General features: G+C 42.0%; 1 protein-coding gene across 1 annotated transcript in view; it reads right to left on the reverse strand.

Moving 5' to 3' along the window:
- Positions 1-20,861, reverse strand: part of SYNPR (synaptoporin) — a 246,101-nt gene extending 225,240 nt beyond the window's left edge. The window contains exons 1-2 of the mRNA XM_054977829.1: positions 20,844-20,861; positions 20,631-20,696 (exon numbers count right to left, since the gene is read on the reverse strand). Of these exons, the coding sequence (XP_054833804.1) occupies positions 20,631-20,696; positions 20,844-20,861 (84 nt within the window). The remainder of the gene's footprint in view (positions 1-20,630; positions 20,697-20,843) is intronic.
- Between the last annotated feature and the right edge of the window lie 6,088 nt (positions 20,862-26,949).

The following is a 26,949-nucleotide window of genomic DNA, read 5'->3' on the forward strand; positions in this document are numbered from 1 at the left end:
GTCATTTATAGGCCGCCTTTCTCACTGAGGCTCAAGGCGGATTAGTACAGTCAATATTAAGAACATTTCCATAAACAATGCCATAGGGTAAATAGATACAAGTTCACAAAGACATAGCATTAGCAGGAATCCAATACAACATAGTGATGAAGTCTATGGTTCTTAACTCATTAGTGGGTCATCTAAGATCCCCTCCCTACAATTCAGCCCTCCTATCTGAGTAAAAAGCCTTTTTGAATAATTTGGTTTTGTATTGTTTGCGATGGTATGGGGGACCCAAGGTCAACAGCATTTCATCCAATTAATCTTACCTGAACTGAGTTTTGGCCCTCAAGAAGCTGGAGCTGTGATTTCTAAGCATGGTACAGCTGCAGAGTAGCATCTCTTGCGTCATTGTCAAGCTCAGATTGATCAACTAGATCAGACCTTGTTGCTAGGTAATATGGGATAAAAATGGCCCATATTACGTTTCTGTCCTGTATTTTCCAGTATTTTTCTGTCCAGTTACGTTTCTGTCCTGTATTTAGATCCAGCCTGAATCCTATCCTTGGCCATCTGGATTTACAACTATGGCCGCTTCCACGTGTCCTTAAAGGGACAGCCCACTCACAGAATGCTGGCAGCTTTTCCCCTTCCGTCCACATGTCTCAGTTTGCAAAACGGGTGCAGCGCATTTACCTACTGGTTTTTAGGTGTTTCTTCTGCAAACACACTTTCTCCAGTCTTTCCTTTTGGCGCAGCCTGACAGAACACTTTTTCTTCATTCCTGAGCACGTGAATGTTAAAAGCACTCCGAGGAAACTTCCCATCGCTGTCCGGCTCCTTCCCCTAAGCTCTCAGCATGTGATCATGCATGTGCAGAGCTAAGAAAAATTTGACAGGGAGGTGGGCAATGCTGATAAAAGTGCCTGACCTCCCCTCCAAGCATACTTTTTCTAGGAGCTACTGAGGCTGTCTGTGACCACAAAGCGCAAGGTAAGCACTTTTGGGGACTGTGTGTGGATGCTGAGTTTTCAAAGTGATGCAGCAAAACACACACAATAAGTGGAACAAGGGTGGGAAAGAGTGACTGTGTGGAAATGGCCTATGTCTTGAAACCTGGAAATTTTGATGCTGGAGGTTCTGCTAGACTGGCATAAACTCATGTTAGATATTTTTAGATAGGAAGTTAATGAGCTCTTTGTTATTTTCCTTTTCTCTTTGCAAACTCTCTAAAATTAGTATTTTATTCACCTTCCTAATAAATATAATATATTTTACATCTGCGTGGTGTCTGTAGCTTCACTGAAAAAATGCCTACGCCAACTGGCCCTCTGCTACTCTTTCACTGGTCTCAGCACAGCTGGCTCAAGGTACAATCTGGTAAGGCTCAAAGCTTTGTTCCCCAGCTTCTGGCTAGGACTTAGTATAGGGACTGGGGGCAGCTAACTGATTTGGGGGATAGGCGGTTCTTTGCAAAGGCCCCCTGGGTCTGTGAGCGTCCCCCCTGGAGTTCTTGACAGACTTGACCTCTTCAGACTGCAGTGGAGAAATGTAATGTCTGGATGCTCCTTAACATGTTAAAAAATCCCTCTCCATAAAGAGCTAGCACGTCAAGAGTAAGATTCTAATTTTGTCTTCTCCCTAACATACTAGTTTTCAACCTGCAGATACATGTATTTGGGTCAATGCATTTTGAGATGATGCATTTAAGCCCTATTGTGCAGTTTAAAAGTAGAACCACCGTCAAGAGCTTTACCATGCAATTATTCTGCCATTTTAGCATTCAGTTATCAATCAGGGCGAGTCTAACAGGTGCACCACTGTTTCAGGATAATTTTAAAGACAGGAACAATGCGCAGACAGTTCAAGCATCTGAATTGCACTGTCACTGCATCTTCCAGCAATACCATGTACAATTTTTTTGTCATAGTGAACTTTAAATGTAGTGAGAAATTCCAAAGCAGTTGCTGTTTGTCTGTTGCTGCAGACTAATAAATGCATTGTGACATGTATTTTAATAAGTTAGAGCCATACATCTAATTAAATAAATTCTGATCTAATAAAGGTCATATCACAATGTCTCAGTCTTTAAGGTGCCATGGGACTCTGTCATTTCTGAATTTGTAGCTTCACATTAACTTCTTCAAAAAGCCCTTCTGAAAACTACATGTTGTTTATGCAGATGCTAATTTACAGGGATGGGAAATGAGTGAGCAAGTCAAATGTTTACTTCTGTCATTTTGGGGCTGCCATATTATGCAGTACATCTCAATAACAACCCTCTGCAGTCACCACATCTATTACCTTAAATGTAAAGGTCATATCATTCTCTGTTCTCTCTTCATTAGAGAAATTCAACTTGATTACTCAGACAATTCGTTTTAGATTGTTCTCCTGTTTCCACAGCCCCTGTTCTCAAATAACTAAGCAATACTGCCACACTGTTCTGCATTAAAAGAAGTCCTAAAGAACAGACTATTTTACCTACTGCTTGGACTGGGTTGCTTTTGTGTATATTCATTGGAATACACATAACATTAAGCAGGATCTACATCAGCTTTCTCTCTTCACTTAATACAGTAAGGTTTGACAACGTAATAACAGACAGTGCAGGCACAGAAGGAAGTCTCACTACAGAAAATCTTTCTTCTTTCTTCCCACAAACACCTAACCAAAGGAGATGTGCACCACTGAAACCCCGTGCACATTTTGAACAGTATTTTATCCAACATAGTACCATTGATTGGGGAAAGGATTACCATTTTCACATATGCAATTACTAGCGAAATTCATTTTGTAAGCATATTTTCTCAATTCTGTTCTTCTTAAAAGAAGCAATATGCTGTCCTACCCCAAAGGCAAGCTACAAATTCATAATTTTCAAGGACAAATGGGGGGGCATTCAGGATTTTAGGAAGCTCTTTTTCCCTATTTGCAATTACTTCCAATAGTCAGCTGGGGAAAATTGTTTTATACTGCTTGTCCTACCCAGAGGATAAAACCCCAGATTTTACCCCAGAAGTATGCTCAGTTTAGGACATAAAGCATCAAAATATCACAAGCAAATTAATACATTTATTTTTGGTAAGAAACCCTGCAGAGTAGCACTGAAAACAGTGGTGTCCCCTATAAGAGATAACAACAACAACAACATTCGGTTTATATACCACCCTTCAGGACAATTTAATGCTCATTTAGAGCGGTTTACAAAGTTATATTATTATTCTCCCCACAACAACAAACACCCTGTGAGATGAACTCAGTTCCTAGAGGCTGCGACTGACCCAAGGACACCCAGCTGGCTTCAAGTGGAGGAGTGGGGAATCAAACCCTGTTCTCCAGATTCCACTTAACTACTACATCAAACTGGCTCTCAATCTATTAAGAGATGTGATATGTTATATTACAGAGCCATCAAACTGACAGATACATGGGAGTGATTGTGGAGGATCTCAACTTGAAAAAGGTATTAAATTTAGAGAACTAGTTTGGCTTTAACAAAGAGGGCTTTGGTGGTGAACAATTTAGTTTCAAATTCTATATTATCAGAGCGGTACAAGGTTTAAATTGTTTCTGAGCCCTGGCCTTTCACCACTAACCTCTGTTTCGTTTAATGAGCAATTAATTACATGATATCTCCTCACTAAATTATTTTAGTACTAGGGAAATGGTAAATTGGACATTAGAAGAATTATTGGATAATCAACATTGAATTATGAGGAAAGTACATGTAAATTTGGGGAAATGAGGAATAACCATATTTTTAGCAGAAAGGTACATGAAGAAATTGGGAAGGATTAACAAATTCATTTGAGTTTATTCTTGATGAGTTTGCGAGGAACCTTTTTGCAAAGTATTTTTCCAATAGTATCTTACAACTCATAAATTATGAGTTATATATAGCAATCTCTCATACGTATTTTGGCAATATGGCCTGCAAAATACAGATATGATACATGTGTTTTGGGTGCTAAAATTAGTTTATTTGAGCAAAATATGAACCAGTTTGTCAATGAGATGTAACTACATACCACTAGATCCTAAAATAATGCTGTTAGGATAAGGGCCGTTTTCACACAGGCACATGCTCGGAAGATCGCACGAAACACATGGCATAAAATAGTCTTCCTAGTGTGATTTATTTATTTTTATTTATTTATTTATGTTATTTATATTCCATCCTCACTGAGACTCAAGGTGGGTTATATAGTGTGAGATTAGTGCAATTAGTGGCAAGGACAAGGGCAGGCATTTCCATACAGTGTCAAGAACATTTCCACAAACAATGACATAGGGTAAATGAAGAGTTTCAAGAACATTTCCATAAATAATGTCATGGAGTAAAAGAATATAAGTTTACAAAGATACAGTATTAGCAAGGATCCAGTATGAGGTTGAGGAATTGCTGAAACAGAACATAATCAATTCTAGGACTTATATTTAACAACATAAAGCACAGGTAGGATATAGGAATACATATTTAAAGCAACAGATAATATGTAAGGCAACGAAATGGTGAAATCTATGGTTTCTAACTCATTAGCGAAACATCTGGGATCCCTTTCCTACGATACCCCATTTAATGGCACTTTTTATGATGTCATCGGGTCGTTAAAGGGGATCATGCCAGGAGATCGTGCTAGGAAGACACTTTATGCCATGAATTTGCGTGCTCTCCCAGGGCACATGTGAAAACGGCCAAGGTAAAGGATTAATAGCTTCTTCAGATATTGAGTTAAACTTTCTTTACAACTGAGAAGATGACTATAAGGGCACAATGGGGGGAGAATATCTAAAAAAGACTGGTTTAATCATGTCTGGGATTAAACTTCATTAACCAAATTGACGTATTATCAAAGAATGCAGAGTAATGATTTGAAATGTTTTGTGAATGTTGGGCAACTTATGTATTTGAAGGAAATGAATTGTTATAAAACAGCCTTCTCCTTTTCTTTGTATTAAGGCATTGTGTAATATAATATAGGCAATATTAAAAATAAAAATATAATATTCTTCCATTTATGAAACTACATATTTCAGGACAAACTACTCCAGCAGGAGCAAAGCTGAGTGGTAGACCAGAGTGCATTAAAATTAAAGCCATGGGATTAATACTGCATCATACAGTTAAGTCAGTGGTTCTCAAACTATGAGTCAAGTTCTCAAACTACGAGTCAAGTCCCACGAGCTGATCATGACTTCCTCCTGACAAGCAGGTCACAAGGCCAGGGTGGAACTAGAAGAGGAGGCTCAATAAAAATGTTGGGTTTTTCCTTTGTACATGATGTAGGAAATGGTCGTGATTAGAGATGGGCACGAACAACAATACGAACTAAAAAAACCCACGAACAGCCCAATCTGCTGTTCGCAAACAAGCTGTTCATGAGGCCCCATTCTAAATGAACAGGTGGTCGTTGCAAGCCTCATTCATTCCTGTTCATCAAGCCAGACAGTCTGGCACCTGCAATCAATTCTCATGGCAACTCAGGCAGAGATTCTCTGAACTCTGTCTGAACTCCTGCTGTTGCCCTGGAAACCCCAATCTAAGCCCAATTGCTTAGGTCTTCCTTCCAAGTGTGGACTGGAGCCTCCACATTTGTTGAGGAAAAGACCAGGGGGGAGGGGGGCTCCCAGCTCTGGCTTTCAGGGAGAGACAGCTGCTGTTAGAGAGACAGGGTGAGTGCGTTAGAACTTGAATTTTCTTTGTGTGTGGTGGAATAGGGATCTACCCCTTCAGGTTCCAGGGCTGCTGCCAGGTGTCAGGATGTCAGTTCTCTAGCCAGAGTAACACCATGTTAACTTGTGTTATAATCAGTAGTTGTCTAGTTTTCGCTCCCATGGATATGAGCGGCCTGGACGACACTTGGGCCTAGAGGGAGGAAAACTAGACAACTACTGATTATAACACAAGTTAACATGGCGTTACTCTAGCTAGAGAATTGACATCCTGACACCAGGCTCTTAGGCCAAGCTATCATTTATTATTGGTACCTTTCCTGCTACCTGCTCAGGTAGGGTTTCTGGGAGTGGTGCAGTAGGGATCATGATGGCTGGAGGAGAGCCTGCTGGCCCCCATGAACAACTAACAACGAACATGTTCGTGACAGGATCATGTTCGTCAGTGTTTGTTGTTCGTTGCTCATGGATGACAATGAACAATGAACACCATGTTCGTTTTTTTTCTGTTTGTGCCCATGTCTAGTCGTGATATACAACTGTTGTTCAATAATGTTAACTATTTATACATACTAATAATGAAAAATACTAAATTGTTCAGTTGTTCAATGTTAGTTATTTCAAGCATTTTGCTTTTAAACTGGAGAGAGGGAAGCAGCATAAAGTTACACTGCACATGTAACACAAAAAGCAGAGTAAGCGTAGAAGAGGGTACTACCATTTCAAACATTTTGAGAACCACTGGGTTAAGGCAATACTTAGTTAGTTATATTCATATGATGCCCCATATGAGAGTCTCATTATGTTCCAACATACACACTGCAATCATGATTTTTGATCATCTAAAATGTGGTAGCCAGGGAATGAAATGCAAGTGATATTCCTCATGCAAGCCTATTCACAACAAAAGTCACAAAAGAACATTTAGCCCAGGGGGGAGGGGAGGGGGAAGGGAAAGAAAGAAAGCATTTCCTGTGGCTTGATCCAAAAACTAGTCACTTTAGTGCAGTTAACATACAGGCAGCCAGCTAAACTACCTCTGATGACTACCAATAGGCATTCCATCCTCTGTAATGAATTGAAATTGCCTACATGTGATATCTCCTTGCTGCTAAATCTGAAGACCTCTATTAATTCCTCACCTTTTCTGGCCTCTCAGCTGCCTTTATCACAGATGATCATTCCCTCCTGCTTGACTCTCTTGACACCTAGATTTCTATAAATACACTTCCAGCTGCTTTTCTTGCTACCCATTGAATCACTCCATTATTTCCACAGGGAAACATTGGTTTTCCTCACTTCACTGGGGTAGCCCCAGGGACCTTTCTTCAGCCTTCTTCCATTGTCTCTCTACATACTGTCCCTATGTAACCTCATCAAATCCCATGGCTTTCAGTACCACTTATACACTGATGACATCCAGCTCTTTCTACTTCTGAACTTTCTCCCTCTGTCTCATCCAACATCTCCACAAGCCTGTCTAATATTTCTGCTTGGAGGTCTCTTTACAATCTCAAATTCAATACGTTAAAGACTGGAATTCTCCTGTTTCTTCCCAACTCTTCCTCTCCACATACATTCTCCACAGAAATCTTAGGTTTAAAGGGAGTGATCAAGTAGAAATTAGGGAAGGGATTTGTTCCCCAAAAACAACAATACTGTGAACAATCATTTTCAATATTTTTTTATTGTTTCCTCTGTATATTCCTTCTTTGATAGCATTTTCCACTAAAGGAAGAAACATTTTGGCATTTATGTTTTCTTAAGAGGGCCACAATTTCCATGGATCCTCATGATCAGCTGCCAACTCCCACTATGTTATCCCTGAGGGCCCACTAGCTTCCCAGGAACAAAATTTCAGTAAATTCAGTGGACAGAAATCACTGCCTCCTCTTAAGAAAACATAATTGTTCTTAAGTTCTTGGAATTGCATGGTTGGTTACAGGCCATTGAGTATCCATTGAGCGGATGTAATATATTGGCCGTCGTCACACGGGCTTAAAATTAGCGCGAAAATTGCGCAATCTACCGCAAAATTCCCACCTTATTCTGGCACTGTTGCGAGTCTGAGATTTCTCCTCTGGTCTCAATTTTCGCGCTATAATCTGCTTCCGTGTGACCATCCGGCATCGATTTCTATCCCATAATGATGGAATTTTCCCTTTCTTATCTTGACCCGTTATCCCAGACGCCCTTTCGCGCTCTCCTGCAGCGAGCTCCTTTTTTTAAAAAAAAAAAAACGTCCTTATATCGCTATAACGTCATAGTATTATAAAAATACAAAGCAATGAAAGAGTGTTCTTTCTATGCTGCTCGAGCAGCATAGACCGAAAAAGTCTTTCCGCTGCCCTTCGCCTCCGATGGAGGGATCGCAGGTGTGCATGGCACAGAGTGAACGTGCTCTGAACCATCAAAACAACCAGTTGGGCCACCAGAACTACAAGTTCACTCGGTGGAGCCATGGTTGAGTCTTCGGCGATGGGGATCACGTCAGACAGGGGTTTTTCTCAGAACAAGAGTATATTTATGGATGTTCAAATTAGGAAGAAAAACAATCTTAGCCAATGTTCAAGCTGCTTCCAGGGCGGGAAAACTTGGCCAACCTATCCTGCTCTTTTGGGGTTGGGCTAACGTTTGGTTATAACGATGTAATGTCGTTATAACGCAATAAAGCGGGGAAAAAAAATTTAAAAAGGGGGGAGGAGTTTTTTCTGTGCCCGTTCAAAATGACGGCACAGAGCGCTACGGTGTGAACAACTCAAAGCGGGAGGAGACGGTATTTGACAAAAGATTGCATCATGGCGCCGATAGGAACAATAGCGCCACATAATGGAAATTTGACGGAATAAACGCCCGTGTGACTACGGCCATTGTTGGGGGAGTGCTGGCATCACCCACCCACTGGAACCTGGTGGGAAGGGAAGAGGGATGAGCACTTGGCCCAGAGACTTGAGAAGGTGTGAGAGCAACAGCAAAACTGCCAGGCAGCAAGGCAGATCTTGGGGGTGGGACAGTCCACTCAATGTGAGCAAGGGTAGATCTGGGGGGGGGGGCGGTGTCCAGTGAAGCAGCCAATGAGGGGCTTGGGAGAAGATAGCCCCAACCCCCCTCCCCCATGAGATAATCTCATCCCACAAGAGGATGGAGAGGAGACACCAGACTTGACAACCTGAAGGCAAAAGGGGAAAGTCCAGAAAGACAGCGGACAACTCAGATGCCTGCCTTCCCTCTCATTTCTAATGCCAAGGGCAGCAGGGCCACAGCAATAGTGGACAAGGGAAAGTAGTGGACAAGGGAACCTTCCAAAAATGTTTCTTTGCAGAACACAATTGATGCCCTTGAAATTCTCTAAACGAATATTTTATGTGGAATGCTTTCAGTGTTATTAGAGTTTCAGATTAGGATCAAGGAGACCCAAATTCAAATGCCTTCTCTGCCATGGAAGTTTGCTGGTTGACATTCCCCCCCTCTCTCTCTCAGCCTAATCTACCTCACAGGGTTGTTGTGAGGAGAAAAATGGAGAAGAAAAAAATATGTAAGATGTTTCAGGTTCCCATTGGGAAGAAAGGCAGGGTATAAATGAAGTAAATAAGTACAAGTTGCTTGGCCCCTAATACAGTGGAGTACTGAGTTCCTAGAACACTTTTGCACTAATTTTCCCATGGCTTATGTTGATGTGGGTTGGAGACTGAAGCTTGTCAACTTTGATTATCTGAAGATTGCCATGACAAAAGTTCTAAAGCAAAAGTTTCAGCTACAGATGGAGAGATAAATTCAGTTCAGTCGCATTATCTGTGCACTAAAGAATTGGAAATTTCTGCCTCAAGACAAAATGAAATGCAAATTAAGGAGGAAAAGGCAGGGGAGAGACAAAGAATGAAAGACTGAAAAAAGAGGCTTTACTCAGATGTAATGAACATCAGGGGTTGATCCACTAACTACCTTCTGTCTGTTTTGTTTTTGTTTAATGTTTTCTTTCAGAGACAGCTATTCAGATCAGAAGCTACATGCCTGCCAGGTTTTGTCGGAGTCATCAAAAAGCATTTAAAAATTAGTAAAACTGATCTTTCAAGGCTCCCTGTGTGACTTCTAAATAAAACAGAAATCCTTTGGCACAATGTCTAAGTTTCAAAGAAAATATTTCTACCACACAGTACTTGAATATGACCTAGCAGGTGTAGAACAATCCAAAACAAAGGTGTGTGATGGCACAAGACCATACTAATAAAATTATAAGTCATTTTATTAATAACTTGGAATAAGCATTTTTGTCACATGGAAGCTGGTACCCTAAGGCAACTCTGTCTCTTATTAACATGGATTTAGGGACAGATACCCAGTGGTTGGTACCACACATACCTCGAGGTCTAGGGGCAGCTCGGGACCACAGCATTAGAACTGCGCAGTCAAGAAAGAACTCAGCTTTCTGAAATCACAACTTGGGGCTTAATAGGAGTGGCAATTATACTTGCTGTTCAATATAGTTAATCAAATCACTTTTAAGTCTCTTCAATAAGGATAGGCTCCCATGTAAATCCTCAAACAGACTGGCAGATCTCTGAGTTTGACAAGAATCACAGCTACTTCTAGCTTATACCACTTATGCAACTCATGCAGACAAAAGCCATGCTTCTTTGTTGCTCCTCCTAGATCTATCTGCAGCCTTTGATAAAGTAGATCATGGTAGCCTATTGAGTTATTTGGAAGCAGAAATGGGTATCAGAGGATGTGCCTTGGACTGCTTTAAATTGTTCCTCATGGAATGGACTCAAAGGGCTGCAGTTGGAGAACAGCTATCTTCAGGGCAGGAATTATCTTACAGGGTTCAGCAGGGTGCAATCATATCCCCATGTTATTCAACCTTTATGTAAAGCCATTAGGACAAATCATTTGTAGCTATGGAACTGGATGCCATCAATATGCAGATGATACCCAGCTCTAGATCCCTATCCAAATCCCCTGTTGATGCAACACAGTACCTACCTGACAGCAGTGGTCAATTGACTGAAAGTGAACAAACTGAAACTAAACCCAGATAAGATGGAAGTGATGCTGGTTGAGAAGGCTGAGATTCTGAAGGACACTGTGCTGCTCACTTTTGAAATCAGTGGGCTTAGACTGGAGTAACTCTGCATAGGATTGTGCTGTAACTGCACTCCTGTCATAAAAGCCACTTCTAACTGGTTCTACTTGATTCATTTGGCATAGAAACTTCAATAGGAATTTAATTTAGTCAACCTTTGTGCTAACTGCAGCAAAGGCAGGTCAGTTTTGATAAGTGAAACTGAGAGAAGGCTGAAAGGTTAACCTACTTCTCCTTCCTGTGTGGCCCTGAATCAATTTGGGCACATGCACACCTGCAATTTGCTTTTTACAGATGGATGGTGATGGAGGTGTGATCTTTGCCATGACTGTTTTCATCCCAATTCTCAAGACAAGTACAAAATTCACTGTATTATGGGGCCCAGGCTCCAGGTTATTCTGAGAAACAAATACTTAAAAAAACAAGAAAGAACTGGGCTTTTTCTCTGGATTCACACACATAGGAGGATTCAAAAATGTAATACTACAGCTTATTAAACATGTTCAGCCTTGTGATTTCAATGGCTGTATACAGACCAATGGTGTAATCATAATGACCCCGTTAAGCCAGCAGTCAGTCACAGATTCATGGGTGCATTACAGGCAGTCTCCAGTTAAATGCCCGGAGAAATATACATCTCATGCACTACGCTCAGCATCTAGGAATGCAATGAGACCGTACGGCATTTGTCCCAAATGCTCATATTAAGACATAAGGTGTTACTACAAATTATTTGCCACAAACTTTTTTCCAGTCTAGTTTTTTAGTCCATTTATTTTCAGGTACCCACTCAAGGGCTGATTTACACATTACAAAGTCCATGTGGCCACTAGGAATGTGTTAGGAACTCAAATTTCAGGTGTAATTGGGCTGAATTCTGATCAGGGCTGCAACAAGCAGCTTCTTTCTTCCCCATTGTGCCATTTCCCTGACCTGAAATGGGCCTCGGAGTTGCTATTTGCCCCATTAGTGAAAGTTAACATGTAGCTGTAAGTACATATAAGCTTTCCCAATGGACAAACAGAGGCAACTCAGGGCCAATTCAGGTCAGGAAAACAGTGCAGAGAAAAGGCTGTTGCTCCTCACATTCCATAATCCCAGTCCAAACAGATCTCCATAAATTCCCAGCTGAGGACTCACAGAACTGTAGAAATCCACACAGGAGACACATGGACTTGATAGTGTGTTAAACTGGCCCTCATCTTCCCTGTCTGCCTAACGTTCCTTTTGCTTAACCCCTCTTCCTGTCAGCAGCTTCTCTTATTCTGAAGAGTATTAGAATATATTCCAGCTTGGCAATAACAGGCACAGGCAGACATCTATGCATACAGCAGAATTAGGTGGTAAAATGGCTTGTATTGCTTCAGAGTGCAGGTGAGAAATCATATTTTCTTTAAATGCCTCCTCTATCAAGAAAAAAAAACACCCTCCTAACAACAGGGAGGAAACTAGTCCAGACATTCCCCCACCCCACACACACACACTCCATATGGAAGAGCATTCCAAAATGAGATTTCCACATGTATCTAAAATACATTCCATTATGTTGAAAATCTTCCACCTCATTCTGCTGAGTAGAGATTTGTTTAGTGGCAATAGTCCACCTACTTAATCACTTAGTAGCCCACTGTCATGGCCTAGTCTGAGAGTGAGGTCTCCTCTGGAGGAGAGGAGCCTCGTGTAGCCAGCCAGGACTCCTCAGGAGAAGAGGAGCCCTGTGTAGCCAGCCCTAGCCCTGAATCAGCAGAAGCCAGCAATCAGGAGCAACAGCTGCTGGCTGATCAGAGCTTGCAGCCAGAAGCTGAGACACCAGCACCCTCTAGCTTCAATACCACAGGGGAAGCTCAGCCAGGAACTTCTACAGGTGCAGCGCAGCCAAGAGCCTCCACCACCCCAGATTCACTCACGCCCAAGGAATGCCACAGGCAGCGCCAGAGACTGGAACTGCAGGAGAGATGAGGCAGTGCTCGCCTCTTGAGCCAACGCCAGCTGCTGGAGAGTGACGATGAGTAGCGTCAGGATGGAGCCCCAGCAGCTGGCTGAAAACCACACCTGGCTATAAGAGCCAGTCTGGAGGAACTGCTGGGCGTGGAAGCAATGTGTCTATTGCCTGCAACCACGCCGTGTTCTGTGGACCTTGCCCGTGCCTGCTTTTGGACCTGATGCTATCGGTAACTGACCTTGGACTGTGCCTGACCTTGCTCTTGGACTCCGGACTCACTCCTGGTGTTATCTTGTGCTCTGACCACCGGTTTGACCTGGCTTTAGCTCTTGGAACTCCCCTCAGACTCTGGCATTAAGGTTTGGACTTGAACCACCCTGCTTGGGCTGGCCCGGCCCAGCCCATGACACCCACATTCTGACAAGGCAACAGTTGTAACCTCTTTGCATTTTATTCCATTCCTTATCTACCACTCCCTTACCCCCTTCCTGCTTACATGCCTGTGGAGGGCCACTATCAACCCCAATTTGTCTCAGCTTAGATGATGACCACTGTAAGCATAAGTGCAGCAAAGAGACCACCCCTTATGAGCAAGTGAGAGCAGCACAACACATGATTTGAGTATCTGGTACAAAGGATTACACTTCATACCTGGAAAAAGTAAGGCGAAAGCTCAGTGTGCACTACGAAAGACCAACAAAAGATCAGTGAAGCTACTGGAAAAGATTAAACAATCATTTAGGAGTATATCTTAGCCCAGGTGTTCTTGAAGTTACAAAATCAATCATTCCGTAAAGTCAAGGTGTATAAAGTTTTAGAAAGATCATGTTAGATCTCTGAATTCACTTTGAGACAATACAACCTACAAGACTCATGAATACTTTGAAAGATGCCTTCTGGGAAGGCTACACCAGCCGTAAATTGGCATTGCATTTCAATGTCATTTGCTCCTGTAAACAAGCTTCACTGTCTATGAGTAAGACACAGTCTCACACTCCTGTGTCTTTGCAACTTCTCCTTCAACCCAAAACTCCTGGTAAGAGAAAAAAGGGCATTAGATATTTATAAGAAGATCTAAGCAAGCTCCAGCTGGAAAAGGTGAGAAAAGAACAATGCTGAACGATAGCTGCATCTGTTCCAGTCCCTCAGACAGAGATTCTCACCTGCAAGATCTACAACAGACATTTTTGAAATTACATTACCCACCAGATGTAGTAAAGAGGCAGATCGAGAAAGCCGGAATGATACCAAAGGACAACTTGTTACAAAATAAGCCCAAACAAAACAGTAACAGAAAGCCACTAGTGGTCACATACAGTTCTCAGCTCAAACCAGTTCTGTAGCAAGCCTCAAGGAAAATGTTTTATATTATATTGATTATTAACTGATAAGTGTTATAATATTGTTCTGATTAACTAACATTTAAGATTAAATAAAATCCTTCTTCAGAGTAAAATATAACTGTCAAGTCAGCTAGATACTGTTGGAACAGGAAACTTGTAGCCTGAGAAAAGAAGAAGTATATTGCATTGTGTATCTCAGAATAGACTGCCTGAAAGATAAAACTGATGATTTAAGAAAATTTGTCTGGATTTATGCTGCACAAAGAAAAGGTCATGTCTGGGGCAATGATCTTGATGATGAGGCTAAAATATTGTAAACTGTAATCAACTATGTACCACATGCTATGTGATGTAAGCAAGCTTGACTATTTCAGCATCTGAACTCTCTCTATTCGGGGCTCAGAGATTTTGAAGTGATATGATATCACATCTGAGCCAGCCGGCTTAATAAATTTTCCTTCTTGAGATTCTGTTTGGTTTCAAGTCCTTGGGCAAATCCCTAGTCCTGCTACAGTTCAACAAATAATTAATGACCTGAAACCTTCATGGACTCTGGGACTATGGCCAGCAATAAACCAAAATGCCAACTCTGTCCCCATATTCACTCCAACAACACAATCAGGTTCATTCACACTTGTTTATCTTCCACCATTATATATGCCATCAAGTATCAGCAATGTCCTTCCTCACTCTACATTGAACAAACAGGTCACTCTCTACACAAAAGAATAAATGGGCATAAACCTGACATTGCAGTGGGAGAACATTTTAATCTTCCAGGACATTCCATTGCTGACCTAAGAGTGGCTACCCTCAAAGAAACTTCAAAGGAACATATGAGGTGGCAACTACCAGCCAACTAGTATTCTGAGAAGCCTCTCCAGCTTGCCTTCCATGTCAAGTCTCTCTTCCCAGAGAGTTGTGACCACCTTCTTTGTCAGCCCTTCAGCTCCTAATGAAATCCCATTCCTAAATGTGCAGGTCTTTTGCAGATATCAGACACAGTTGGGAGCTGGTCATCCCACCCACAGCAGTACCATGTCCCTTTCACCCCAGCTATAATTATTTCTGGTTGGGCCAATCATGCCATGAGGCCATCATCCAGCTCCCTCACCCACATTTTCTTTTTAAAAATAACACACAAAATGAAGAGTGCTATAATGAAACAGCTGTATAGAAGGCATTACCATATAGGAGGTATTATGTTTAATGTACATCAAGCATGACAAATTATGAATCAGTTGTTTAGTACCCACTGAAGTTAAAACCAACTCAAAGTCACCACAGTAGTGCTTCCTACACCAGACATTCCAATCTGAATATGTGGGAACGATACAGGATTCACAGCTTGGTCCTGATTGAAGTATTGCTACCTAGTACCTACTCTCAGGCCCTCTTAAGCCACTGCAAGAAACAGAATAGCCTGACTTCCCATCGCAAAGTCAAATGTGAATTTGTAATAGAGATCCTAATAACACTAAATACCCTGAACACCTAAATGCTTTATATATTAGTAGAAAGTCAAGAAACAAAATGACTCTGCTAACAAGAGCAGCTATAAGCAGCTCAATACCACTGCAATCAGCACTTTTTAAAAAAGAGGAAAGGGGAAACTGGTCCTATCACATGCATTTAAGACTCAAAATGAAACAGCTGTAAATCTGGCAATTAAGGGACATAATTGGTCTGTTCTGAGCAAATGTGCCAATGGCTTCCAACTGGCATAGAAATTTACCACAACAAAAATCAATGGAAGGTTGTTGGTTTGTTATTTTAAGTTTTAAATGGCAGCCAGTCTGGAGCATTAACTGCAAGAAAAAAAAGGAATTGGAATTCCAAAGCCATTAAGCAGAAGGGCAAATTAATAAGACAGAACTGTAAGTACAGTGTAACAGAAAAAAACAAACCAAGACAAGCAAAGTGTTATCACTTGAATGTTTACACAGCTTTCCAATAATAGCCTGGTTAGTTTCCACCTGGAAATTAGCCAATGAAAAGAAGTCAAATGATTTTCACAGAAAGTTCTTTTAAATGGTCTCTTTGGCCAGAAATAGCAGCACATGTGTATAAAAAATAACACATAAAACTGTGTATATATAAAACTACACACACACACACACAAAGAGTAATTGTACAGATTTTTGTGGCCAGGATCTGCCAAGAGCCTCATTCATGCCACAGGTGTTCAGGACCAATATCACAAAATAACTACTGGGTCTATCCTGTTAAATACTATTACGCTATTCACTGTAGAAGAAACAGGCTCTTGTAATGCTAATATAGTCCAATACACATAAAGGATATCAGTCCACACGACCATAACCTACTTCCTATTGACTTCCAAGAGTGAGTCGTCTATAGAGGCCAACAGTTCATTCCATAAGTACCTACATGGAGTCATGCTTTTTTCTCTTTCCAGAGTACCACACTGGTAAAGCAAAAATCCAGAAATATGTACTTTTCCAGGAGCTAGAGGAGGCATCGGTAATTCAACCTTATCTTCCATTTCTTTCTCTCTCTGCAGTAATTTTCATCCTGCCCTTCTTCCAAAGAGCCCAGGGAAGCACACAAGGTTCTGTCTTCCCTATTTATCCTTACAACAACCATGTGAGACAGATTACGCTGACAGGGTATGACTGGCTCAACATCATCCACAAAGCTTCGTGGCACCACAGGGAAATATCTTCAGCAGACCAATACCAGGTCTCTTGAAAATAAAAGTTCTCAAGACACAATTGCTTTCTCCATCCAAACCACACCACTATGCTCAGCCTGGAAACAGAAGGAAGTGCTCCCTTTTCAGTTCATCTTGGCATATTTGCAGAAGCGGGGGAAAGAAGATGGAAGAGAGGTCCAATTCTTCTCCGTGGGAAATTGACTTCCACTGTGAGTTCTCTTGCATCTAGCTATCCCCTTCAAAGGCCTATTCCAAGCAGCACTGCAGGGCCCAGGAAGCCCATTGACTGATTTGGAATACTCACTGTGGAAACTGCGGTACACCTTGGCATCTGTGGACTCAAGTCACACAAAGAGGAGGAAAGGTAAAAGTAGAAATGAAAAAGTTTCATAAAACCCTGAATATATATTTAAAAACTGGGGGTTTTTTTTAAACTCATGGGGTATTTTCCCCCTCAAAAAACATGGGAATTTGTACAATACTTATTTTCTTACCAGAATTAAACATTATTTATTTAAATATATAATATAATTTATGTTTAACTTTACATTAAATGTATGCTGTTTGGTTTATTTACAAAACTTAAGAGGTGCAAATTATTTCATTTTATTCAAACCATAATTATAAATATGCTCCGGGTGATCAACAAAACAGCAAGCATCATGTAAGGCATCAAGGAGTTATTCTTACCAGCTGGGAAACCAGAAGGGAAAGTTTGGAAAACAGAAACTATCAATATAATTGTACTCCAAAGGACTTGAACAAGTTTCCACATATATTTTCCAAAAGCAGAAGAAAATCATATTTTGAAAGAGCTTGGAAAAAGCAACATTCCTATAGGCAAGTCTTAATATAGTTTGAGAATAGTTCTTACAAGAAATGGAAATGCTTTGAGCAAAACTAATGTGCACACATACTTTTGCGCTACTGACACATTACAATGTTACCTATTATCATGCACAGTTACTATTCAAAAGCATTTTAGGAAAGGCAGTTTTAAAAACATTTCAGTCATTATTTTAAAGAAAAATATTTCGTAAGTGATCATTTATACTACTTACAATGGAAAAATAGAGAAATGAAAACAAAAACCAAGTTTTCCTCCAAAAATGTTTGTTATTTTCTTCAGGCTTCATGCCTTTAAGTAGAACCAACAGTAGAAACATACAGATGTCCAAAAAAGTTTACCTCCATATATACCAAAGAGTTGTAGGATTAGGGGTGGCTATATTAAAGCAATATAGATATGTACTATATCAATACCAGTAATGCACTGATTATTTGATACACCACACAAAAATCCCTTTAACTGACCCTTAGCCAGTCACATATAGATTCTTTCCCGTCTAGTGCATATGACATTTCATATTCTGGACATCTTCAATATGTAAGATAGCTAATGCATAATGGCTTCAGCTTGCCATCCAACAAACATAATTTGGCCACAACCTTTGCAGAGACAAGTGGTATAAAATCAGTGTTTAAACAGCCATCTCAGCCTTCCATCCTTCCAAGGTTGGTAAAATGAGTACCCAGTTTCCTGGGGGTAAAGTGTAGATGACTGGAGAAGGCAATGGCAAACCACCCCGTAAAAAGTCTGCCAAGAAAACGTCGTGATGTGACCTCCCCCCATGGGTCAGTAATGACTCGGTGCTTGCACAGGAGACTACCTTTACCTTTTAAACTGTAACTAGAAGACAAAAATTTAGTCTGACCAACTGATCCTTTAGGGACTTTCACTGAGATTTTCAGCCTGGATGGCGAGTTCCAGGAGCTGCACACATTTGCATCAAAACACTTCTATTGATGAGGCCACGATTACAAAAACCATTTACAGGCAAATAGTACAAATCATTTGTTGACTGATCCCATCAGATTGCACAATGATCATCTGATCATTTGAGAAGGGCTTTCCTAGTTGTAACTTTCACCAACTGCTATCTTCTCTACTCTTCTTTGGTGGTCTTCAAAGCAACTCCTACACAACTTCTACATCGTTCTGAATCTTTACCACATGCTAGGATGCACTACTTACTGGGAAAGCTCATAGGCTATCCTAAATACTGATAGCTAACTCCAAAGCATTTGAACTAACATTTCTTCCATTTTCTCAAAATAAAAAAAGCTGGACCAAAAGGTATCCATTCACAACAGGCATCTCTATCTAGTGACAGACTGTTCCTATTGAAACAGCAGTTAATTTTTTAAAAGTTTTTAGAAATTTAAAAAATTGCACTTTATAATTACAGTAATTAACAGTAGACATGTTTGTTGGAAGAAAACAACAGATTAACAATTAACACATTGTTTGCATTTTTCTTCAAGGGAGATATAGGTACTTTTTAAAAGACGCTATAGTTTTTCACACATCAGCCAAACAGAAAATGATCTGGACATGTTTCATAACTGCATAAGTGACAAGAACCAAAATAACTTAAATGACACATAATACTTGATTTTGGAAGCCTTAGAAAAAGCACAGTATTTCAGTATCATGAAGCAAACAGTAGTCAAAAGTGTATGTTCAAATATGCTTGAAAACATATTTAAGAACAAAAATGTGTATTAAATAACATTTTGCTTCTCCAAAGAGACTGTGAACATCAACACTAACCTCATGTATCCATATATTCATAAGATATGTAAACAAACACATTCATGACACACGCATGTATTACATAATTCCTAGCTATTCAATGTTGGGGAAAATGTGATTAATCCTCCATGACATGCTCTGAACTTTCCGTTCAGATAACTTCTTCCTCCTCCTTCAGACCTACTGGCAATGGATGTCATTTGACCTGCAGACTTCACTCTGAATAACGATCAGAGAAACAAACAGTGACATTACTCCTCTAACCAATTATCTGCCTGCATTTACTGCTCAAGCCCAGAGACTAGTTTGCTAAATGCATAATAAGGCAGGATGGAGAATGAAAACTTGTTAGCAGTGAGGGAAAATAACCCCACTTTGTACTTAAATGATGAGAGATCATTCTTTGAACAACACCAGATGAAACCAAACAAAACACAAGGGCTGGGATCGCATACACAGGGCAGAAGCACCAGAAGGTTCAAGAAGCAAGCAAGCTTTTTACAGGTATATAGTGTCAGGGGAACATGTCAAAATTGGAGGGGAGAGGCAGACGGTCTTTAAGAAGTGGCAACTGCTACAAAGTAGATGGGATGAAGAGGCTTCTGAATCAGTTCAGGTACCATCCTTTCATCCTTCAGTCCTTCTTAGCTTGGCTTTCTTCAGCTGGCTGTCCCAAAGGCCTATATTCTTCATTCTGTGTTTACACTTTAGGAAACTTGCTCTTCCTACTTTCTATACCTGATTGTACTTCTCCCCTGTAGCCAGACCACAAAACCTACAGTTCACACATTCCCAAGGCTCAGATCCCTTTCCCACACACCTGGACCAGGATTCCCCCAAAGAAAACCTTGGGCCGTCCCACCATCAGCAGCATCCACGCCAAAACACTGTCCTGGAAGAAGTGAAGTCTATTTAAGAAGGAAGGTTGCCATCCAAGGAGGGCTGATGCCAGAGTCACTGCCCAGCGAGTCACGAGTCCCAGCATTTGCAAGCTCTCCTGCTTCCCACCCCCACCCCCGGAGGGGGGGGGGGGAACTGGCGCTGGATTTGCAAACAGGGGCGATGGCGGGATCTCCCCGCCCCCGCGCCCCGAAAGCCAAGCGACGGCGCCGGGGATTGCAGGGGACCCCCAAAGGCAAAGAAGGGCGAGAGACAAAAACAGGAGCTTAGCCAAGCGCATTCCGGGCAGCCCAGCCATTCTCCTCAGCCAGGCGGCGACAGGTCCGGAAGGTCCCCCGCAGAGGCTTCCCCTCGGCCAACTTCACACCCCCGCTCAAGCCTCCCCCGGGAGAGCCAAGAGCTCCCGCCACCCGCCGGGCTCTCCGACTTACCCACTCCAGCACCCTCAGGAAAGCCAGGGGCTCCTTCACCGCCCGGAAACTCCCTTTGGAGGCGAGCTGAGGAGAAGACAAAAAGGAGAGGGCAGGGTCACGACCCGCTTCAGGGAGCGGGAGGGCGAGGGCGAAAGGGAGCTGCCGAGCGAGCCTCGCCTCCCGCTGCGCGCCTGCGGCTCCCCTCGACCTCACAGGCGCGCCCTTAGTTACCTGGTTGACCGTCTCCATCCCTGCCCGGCTCCAGGTGCGCAAAGTTCAGCGGCCAGATGCGAGGAACGTTCCAGGCCGGTCTCCCGCGCCGAGCAAGGCAGGCAGTCCAAGGAGCCCGGGCAAGAGCGAGGCGGAGGCGAGCTAAGCTCCCCGCGAGCATCCACGCCCGAGCCGAGCGCGCTGGGCGGAGGGAAGGAGAGGAAGGGGCGGGCTGCCGGAGCTCGCGGCTCTGCCTCGCTCGGGTGGAGGCGCGCGCGTGTTTGTGTGCAAGTGGCCCGGGCCGCTGGGCGGCCGCGCGCGGGGAATGCATGACCTGCCCGCCCCCCCTCAAGCCTTTCGCCAGGTGCCCACCAGGCAGCCCGGTAAAGGCGGGAGCGGGCTGAGAATTGTTTTGGGTGGGTAGCCGTGCTGATCTCCAGTAGAACCGGAAAATCGGAGCCCAGAAGAAGAGCGCTCTGGCTCTCGAAAGCTTACACCTTTGTTGGTCTCTAAGGTGCCCCTGGGCTCAAATCCTGAGGAGAACTGGCATTCCCGAAAGTCTCTTGGCCGCCTTTCTGGGACTGAACCGGACAGTACCTCAGGCGAGGAGAGCGGCAGGAAGAGTACTTAAGGAAGGTTATCTGACCAACAGCCCAACCCTAAAGATTTCAATGGGATTAGACTGGAGTAACTTTTAGGATTGTACTGGAAGGGAGCTTTTGACTTTTCACCGCTTATTCACTGAAAATCTTGGTCTGTGAGGTGCTACTGGACTCAAATCCTGCGGTTCTCCTGCAGACCAACACGGCCAGCCACCGTAAACGACCTTTAGGGAGATGGTTATGGCTGCTCCCGCAATGTTTCTTTCCCGCGTTAAATTCCAGCCTGGCCGTAGGGAACTGTCGACGGCGATCAGCCCCTGGCGGTTACAATACATCACGCGGGAAATCCAAAACTTTACAATGAAAGATTTCGAGTTCGATCAGGGACAGCTTCTTACCGACCCACCCACCCCCGTGCCTAAATTCCCTCCCGCAGGTACTAACAGAGCGCGACGAATGGTACTCACTCAGCAAGGAAAGCCCATGCAGCCTCGTCCAGTGCCTGGAGCCCCATTGAATGTAGGGCTGAGTACGGAGTCAGTTTGCACCCAATCACATCCTTACTCAAAAGTGAGCGTTACTACTTCACTGTGGCATGTTTCCAGGCATAAGCGTGTAGTTTTAGGACTGAGCTGCCCAGCCGTAATCCTCTGGAGGTTTCCCTGGGAGTAAGTTATTTTGAAGTGGATGAGATTTTTTGCATAGGATTCTGCTGCATCCAGGGTGCGGGGAGAACGGTAGCCACGGAGATAGCAAGTAACTTTTACATTTCAGCTATGGACACTGATTTTTATGTTTTTCTGGGTATAAGCTTTTGAAAGTCAAAGCTCCCTTTTTCAGCTTTGACTCTCAAAAGTTTATGCCCTGAAAATCTTGTTGGTCTTCCATCCTCTCTTTCCTTGGTTTTTTTTTCATCCCGCCTCTCTGCCTCTGGAACTTTGGCACTTATCTGGTTGCTTGGATTGCCTGCAAATGTATGGAAGATGATTGTTAGAAATTAAAGGAAAATGAGTTGATTTTTTAAAAAATAAGGTGGAGAGAAGCAAAAGTTGGAGGACTGCATCTTTGAAAGTTTCCCCTGCATTAAAAACTCCTTACAAAGATAATGCCAGGAAAGCTGGACTAGGGCTAAATTAGACTTTCTCCAGGGCTTTTTTTCTGGGAAAGGAGGTGGTGGAACTCAGTGGGTTGCCCTCGGAGAAAATGGTTACATGGCTGGTGGCCCCGCCCCCTGATCTCCAGACAGAGGGGAGTTAAGATTGCCCTCCGCGGGCTCCCCAGACAGAGGGGAGTTAAGATTGCCCTCCGCGGGAGGGCAATCTAAACTCCCCTCTGTCTGGAGATCAGGGGGCGGGGCCACCAGCCATGTGACCATTTTCAAGAGGTTCCGGAACTCCGTTCCCCTGCGTTCCCCCTGAAAAAAAGCCCTGACTGTCTCACTAATTAATATTTTCCATTTGTAACTGAGTTTGTGTGTGTGTGTGTGCTAGTGTCCCTGCAATGAAAGTGGCAGTCCCCTCCTGTGGTCTGAATTGCTGCAGTCTACTTTACCTAGTCATTTTGCAGCATATTTCACTGATATGCAACCAAAAGAGTTTTAGGGAGAAAAGAAAGCACAGTAATAAACTTCTATCCTAGAAGATGAAAGCAGTTAATGCCATAGTACAACCATGATTTAAATTTAGAGAGAAACCTATTGTGTAAGTCTGCTGACAAAATCCTATTTTTAATGCAATGATTGCCACTACTAAATGCAAAACTTTCATTTTTTCATATTTATAATAGTTGTAAATGCTCGTTTTTTATCTGTCCGCTATGGGGTCAGGTCAGGCCCTGAAATGTATGTGGCAAAACTGAATACTTTCAACTGGCATGTTAATAAAATATCATTGACAATATATCTTTGTTCTCTTACTTGCTGTGGCATTTGTTTGGTGGCATTTCCTGACATTTGCTTAATAATATATCACTTCTATAGGCTGACACAGAAGTAGGGTGTTTTTTTTTTCATTTACAACATCTCATATTGACAGATCTGCCATTTTCTTTAGCTGTCAAAATTTAATTCTAGGAATATTAACATGGAAGTTTCTGTAGAGACATCATCATGGCCAATCTCCCAGTTCATTTGTTATATTTATTCTTCATTACTTATTATTTAAGCCCATATTTAGGAGTGGTGATGATCAGTCTAAACTGGGTAAACTTGATTTCAAGTTCATCTTCTTTTGTTCTTACTTCTCTCCTGATTTCTTAATCCCAAAGGTATGGGAGAGCAGTGAGGAAGAATCACCATTAGACCATGGAAACTCAGCCACACAGGAACTGGGAAAATAGCTGAAGAAGGCAAATGGTTGACTACCGGCATACAGATCTTGTCCAAATATCATGGAACACTTTATTTCATGTTATTTGAAAGAGCTATCCCTACAGCCAATTAGTTCCCATTCCTGACTTCAAAAGATGATTTGTGGCTTGAAAAGGGGGGAGTGAAATGGGAAGTATGAGGATGAGCATCCACATGTGCATACAGGGCCAGTGCCAGGGTTTCTGGTGCCTGAGGTGAGATACCTACTTGTGATGTCATTGCGCAGGAGCATTCCCCTCACCTGAGGTGGGCTGCAGCAGTGAAGGGGCAGGGAGGTGGCCCACTTCCCCACTTGCTGTCATGCCGCCTGGGTGCTGGGCTTGCCAAGAGCCGAGCCGAGGCAGGCGGCAATGGTGAAGGGGCGGACAAGTGAGCGGGGACGCGGCCCGCTTCCAGGTTGGGGGGGGTCATCGGGGGGCGGCACGGTGCCTCCTTCAGTGTTCAGCACTCGTGGCGGCTGCTGGCACCACCTCCATGGATGCACTGGGCCTGTGTGCATATGTGCACATGAGTATTTTATGTTGCTATCAAATACTTGCAAATAACTATCTGGATACTCACAACGGATACTCCATTTGAGCACAATATTCAACCATCTTTAATTAAAACCTGCCTATTAAATGCCATTTGCCCACTCATTTTGATCCTCATGTTTCCCTTTGACCCTCCTTTCTATTCTTTTGTGTTCAGAGATGAAGGTGCCTGCTCATTCTGTCTGTTAATATATTCTTCCATGTGTAGTTTAAAGAAAGGATTAATAAAAACAGCAGCCAAGCACAAAGCTAGTAAAGTTCCTGTGTACTGTAGATTTCCAGAATGCATGGCTACAAATATTGGCAGGGGGGTCTGGTTTTGAGTACCTCAGTCCTAGGAACAATTGTTAGATTAACTTTTAGCAGGCCAGTTTCATTTACTACAAAATGTCCACTTTTTCAAGTATCACAGAGCTCTTTTTAAAACAACAGTGTTTTCCAGACACCAACTTGCTTGCTTTATGCTTTCCATTTTCTGTGACCAAAACTGTAATAGCTCTTTGTACACATTTTTTGATCTCCATGGGTGCATTCACTGTGCTTTTTTAAAGTGCTCTAAATTGTACAGTACTTTAAAAGAATTTAAAATGCTTTAAATGAGTGTTCACAAAGGGGAAAAATGTTTTCCAAAATGGTACACAAAGGCAAACTCAGTTGTACTGTAGGCAACATGGCACTAAAGAGTTCAAGAAAGCCCTGCTTCAGCCACTGTTGATGTCTCTACTGGAACAAAGATCTGGGTGTTGTTGTGAATACCATCCTATTATTCTCTTGGTATTCACTAGATATTGACAATACCTGCCAGAGATAGAATTCTCAAGCCAAACTGAAGTGGGTATTGTTTTGGTATTCCAGGATGTTCCAGAAATTTCCTAATAACTGTTGCATTACATGATCTTTGCAAAGGGTTAATGTCTTGTTCACTATTTAAAATTAGTGATATTTTTAGAGTATTTGTGTCTGCTCAATTGATGGTGTTCATAATAACACAGGCTGCTTTTTAAAAAAACATGCTCAGAAATTGCTGGAATGCTGGGGTTGATGGAAATAATGGCTTCCTTGGCCTACTCATTCAATTTAGTATGCCTGGAAACGTACAGTTCCCATCAACCAAGTCAGGAAGCCACAATGGAGAAGATAGGAAGAGTAAGATGGGCTCTGTTCATAGCCTATCCTCTGTTTAAAGAACCAGTCCTCACCCCAACAGATTACCCACTATTGAAAAAGTAAATTTGTGACTTGAAGAAGGGAAGGAACTGTTGGGGAGAGAGGGGGACATGAAACAGGCACTGGTGTTTGTGCTTTTTGCAAGCATTAGACAGAGATGCTTGCCAATATGCAAGTATCAAGGACAAGAATATCTGAGTGTGTACTGTGGTCTTTCATTTCCATATTTTGTTACTTTTTTCATATTACTCAGGAAGCAATATTATGTCTATTATAATTGCTTAATTCAGCCTTTTATCTATACTATTGCATCTGACTTGTTCTTTCTCTCTCTTTTGGTACTTATAGGTTACTTCAATAAAACTGGATGTTCATATTGTCCAGTATGGATAAAGTGCATGTTTCTTGCTCAAATAATTCTTAGTGGTAAGTAGTTTGTTTTACAGCTAGTTTTCATGAATATTTTGCCACTTGGTATCAAATAGTTAGAATTCACCAACTGATCACATTCAGTGATATACAGTTTCTAGCTTTTCTTCATACTTCTATTACAAATTTGAGTCCAACTGTTAATGAAATTGTTATCACTGCAGATGTTAATATAATTTTGTATTGATTTAAAAGGAATTCTTATGTTTAGTATTATCAATTTTAGTGAGGAATGAATGAGGGGTTTATGGAACTATCATGGAGACACAAAGCTCTTGATTTAATTCTAAGCAAAAGAGTTGACCCCAAGTAACTGGACCATTAAGCAATAGGGACATAACAAAGGAAAATTCAGCATTTATTTACCACAGCAGATATTTAAGAAAACCCACTATTGTGTTCACTGAACTTTGAAAATGGCATCTATTAAAGAGACATGTGCTTGGTAATAAACTGTTCAAAAGAGCTGTTCCACTACAAAGCGTAACCTAGCTTTAATGGTGCCATGTTAAAATTCCATAGACCCCAAACCTATAGAGGCAGAAAAAGCTCTGGTGGTTTTTTTTAAAATAGATTAATAGTGCTGCAAAGAAAGCTAGCACGAGCAAACATCTAAATTTCAAATCTGTTTGGATGGTACTCTTAGGAATTGTTTGATTAAGCTACAGATTACCAAGTCTATGTATAAACTGAGAAATGCTTTCTCTGCCCTTTATTAAGACTTGCAGATGGCTGTTAGTGCTTGTTCTTCAATATGACCAAAATCAGCTGTTTTGGTTTGCACATCTGCTCTGATTGCAGACAACCTTAGACATCCCAGCAGTAAAAATATCAAGCTTGCTGTATCTTGACACTCAGCCTTCTTCTGGAAATAATGTTTCATGATCAGGACCAGAGACAGTTCCTCTCATACCTCTTTTTTTCCCTCTCCCCCAGAACAAATATGCACAAACATTCCCATCTGTTGTAGTTTATGGCTATGCTGAGCACTTCATGTAGTTTACTGCTGTGCTGAGTACTTCAATTGC

This window comes from Eublepharis macularius, chromosome 4, assembly GCF_028583425.1.
Source record: "Eublepharis macularius isolate TG4126 chromosome 4, MPM_Emac_v1.0, whole genome shotgun sequence".
Taxonomy (NCBI): domain Eukaryota; kingdom Metazoa; phylum Chordata; class Lepidosauria; order Squamata; family Eublepharidae; genus Eublepharis; species Eublepharis macularius.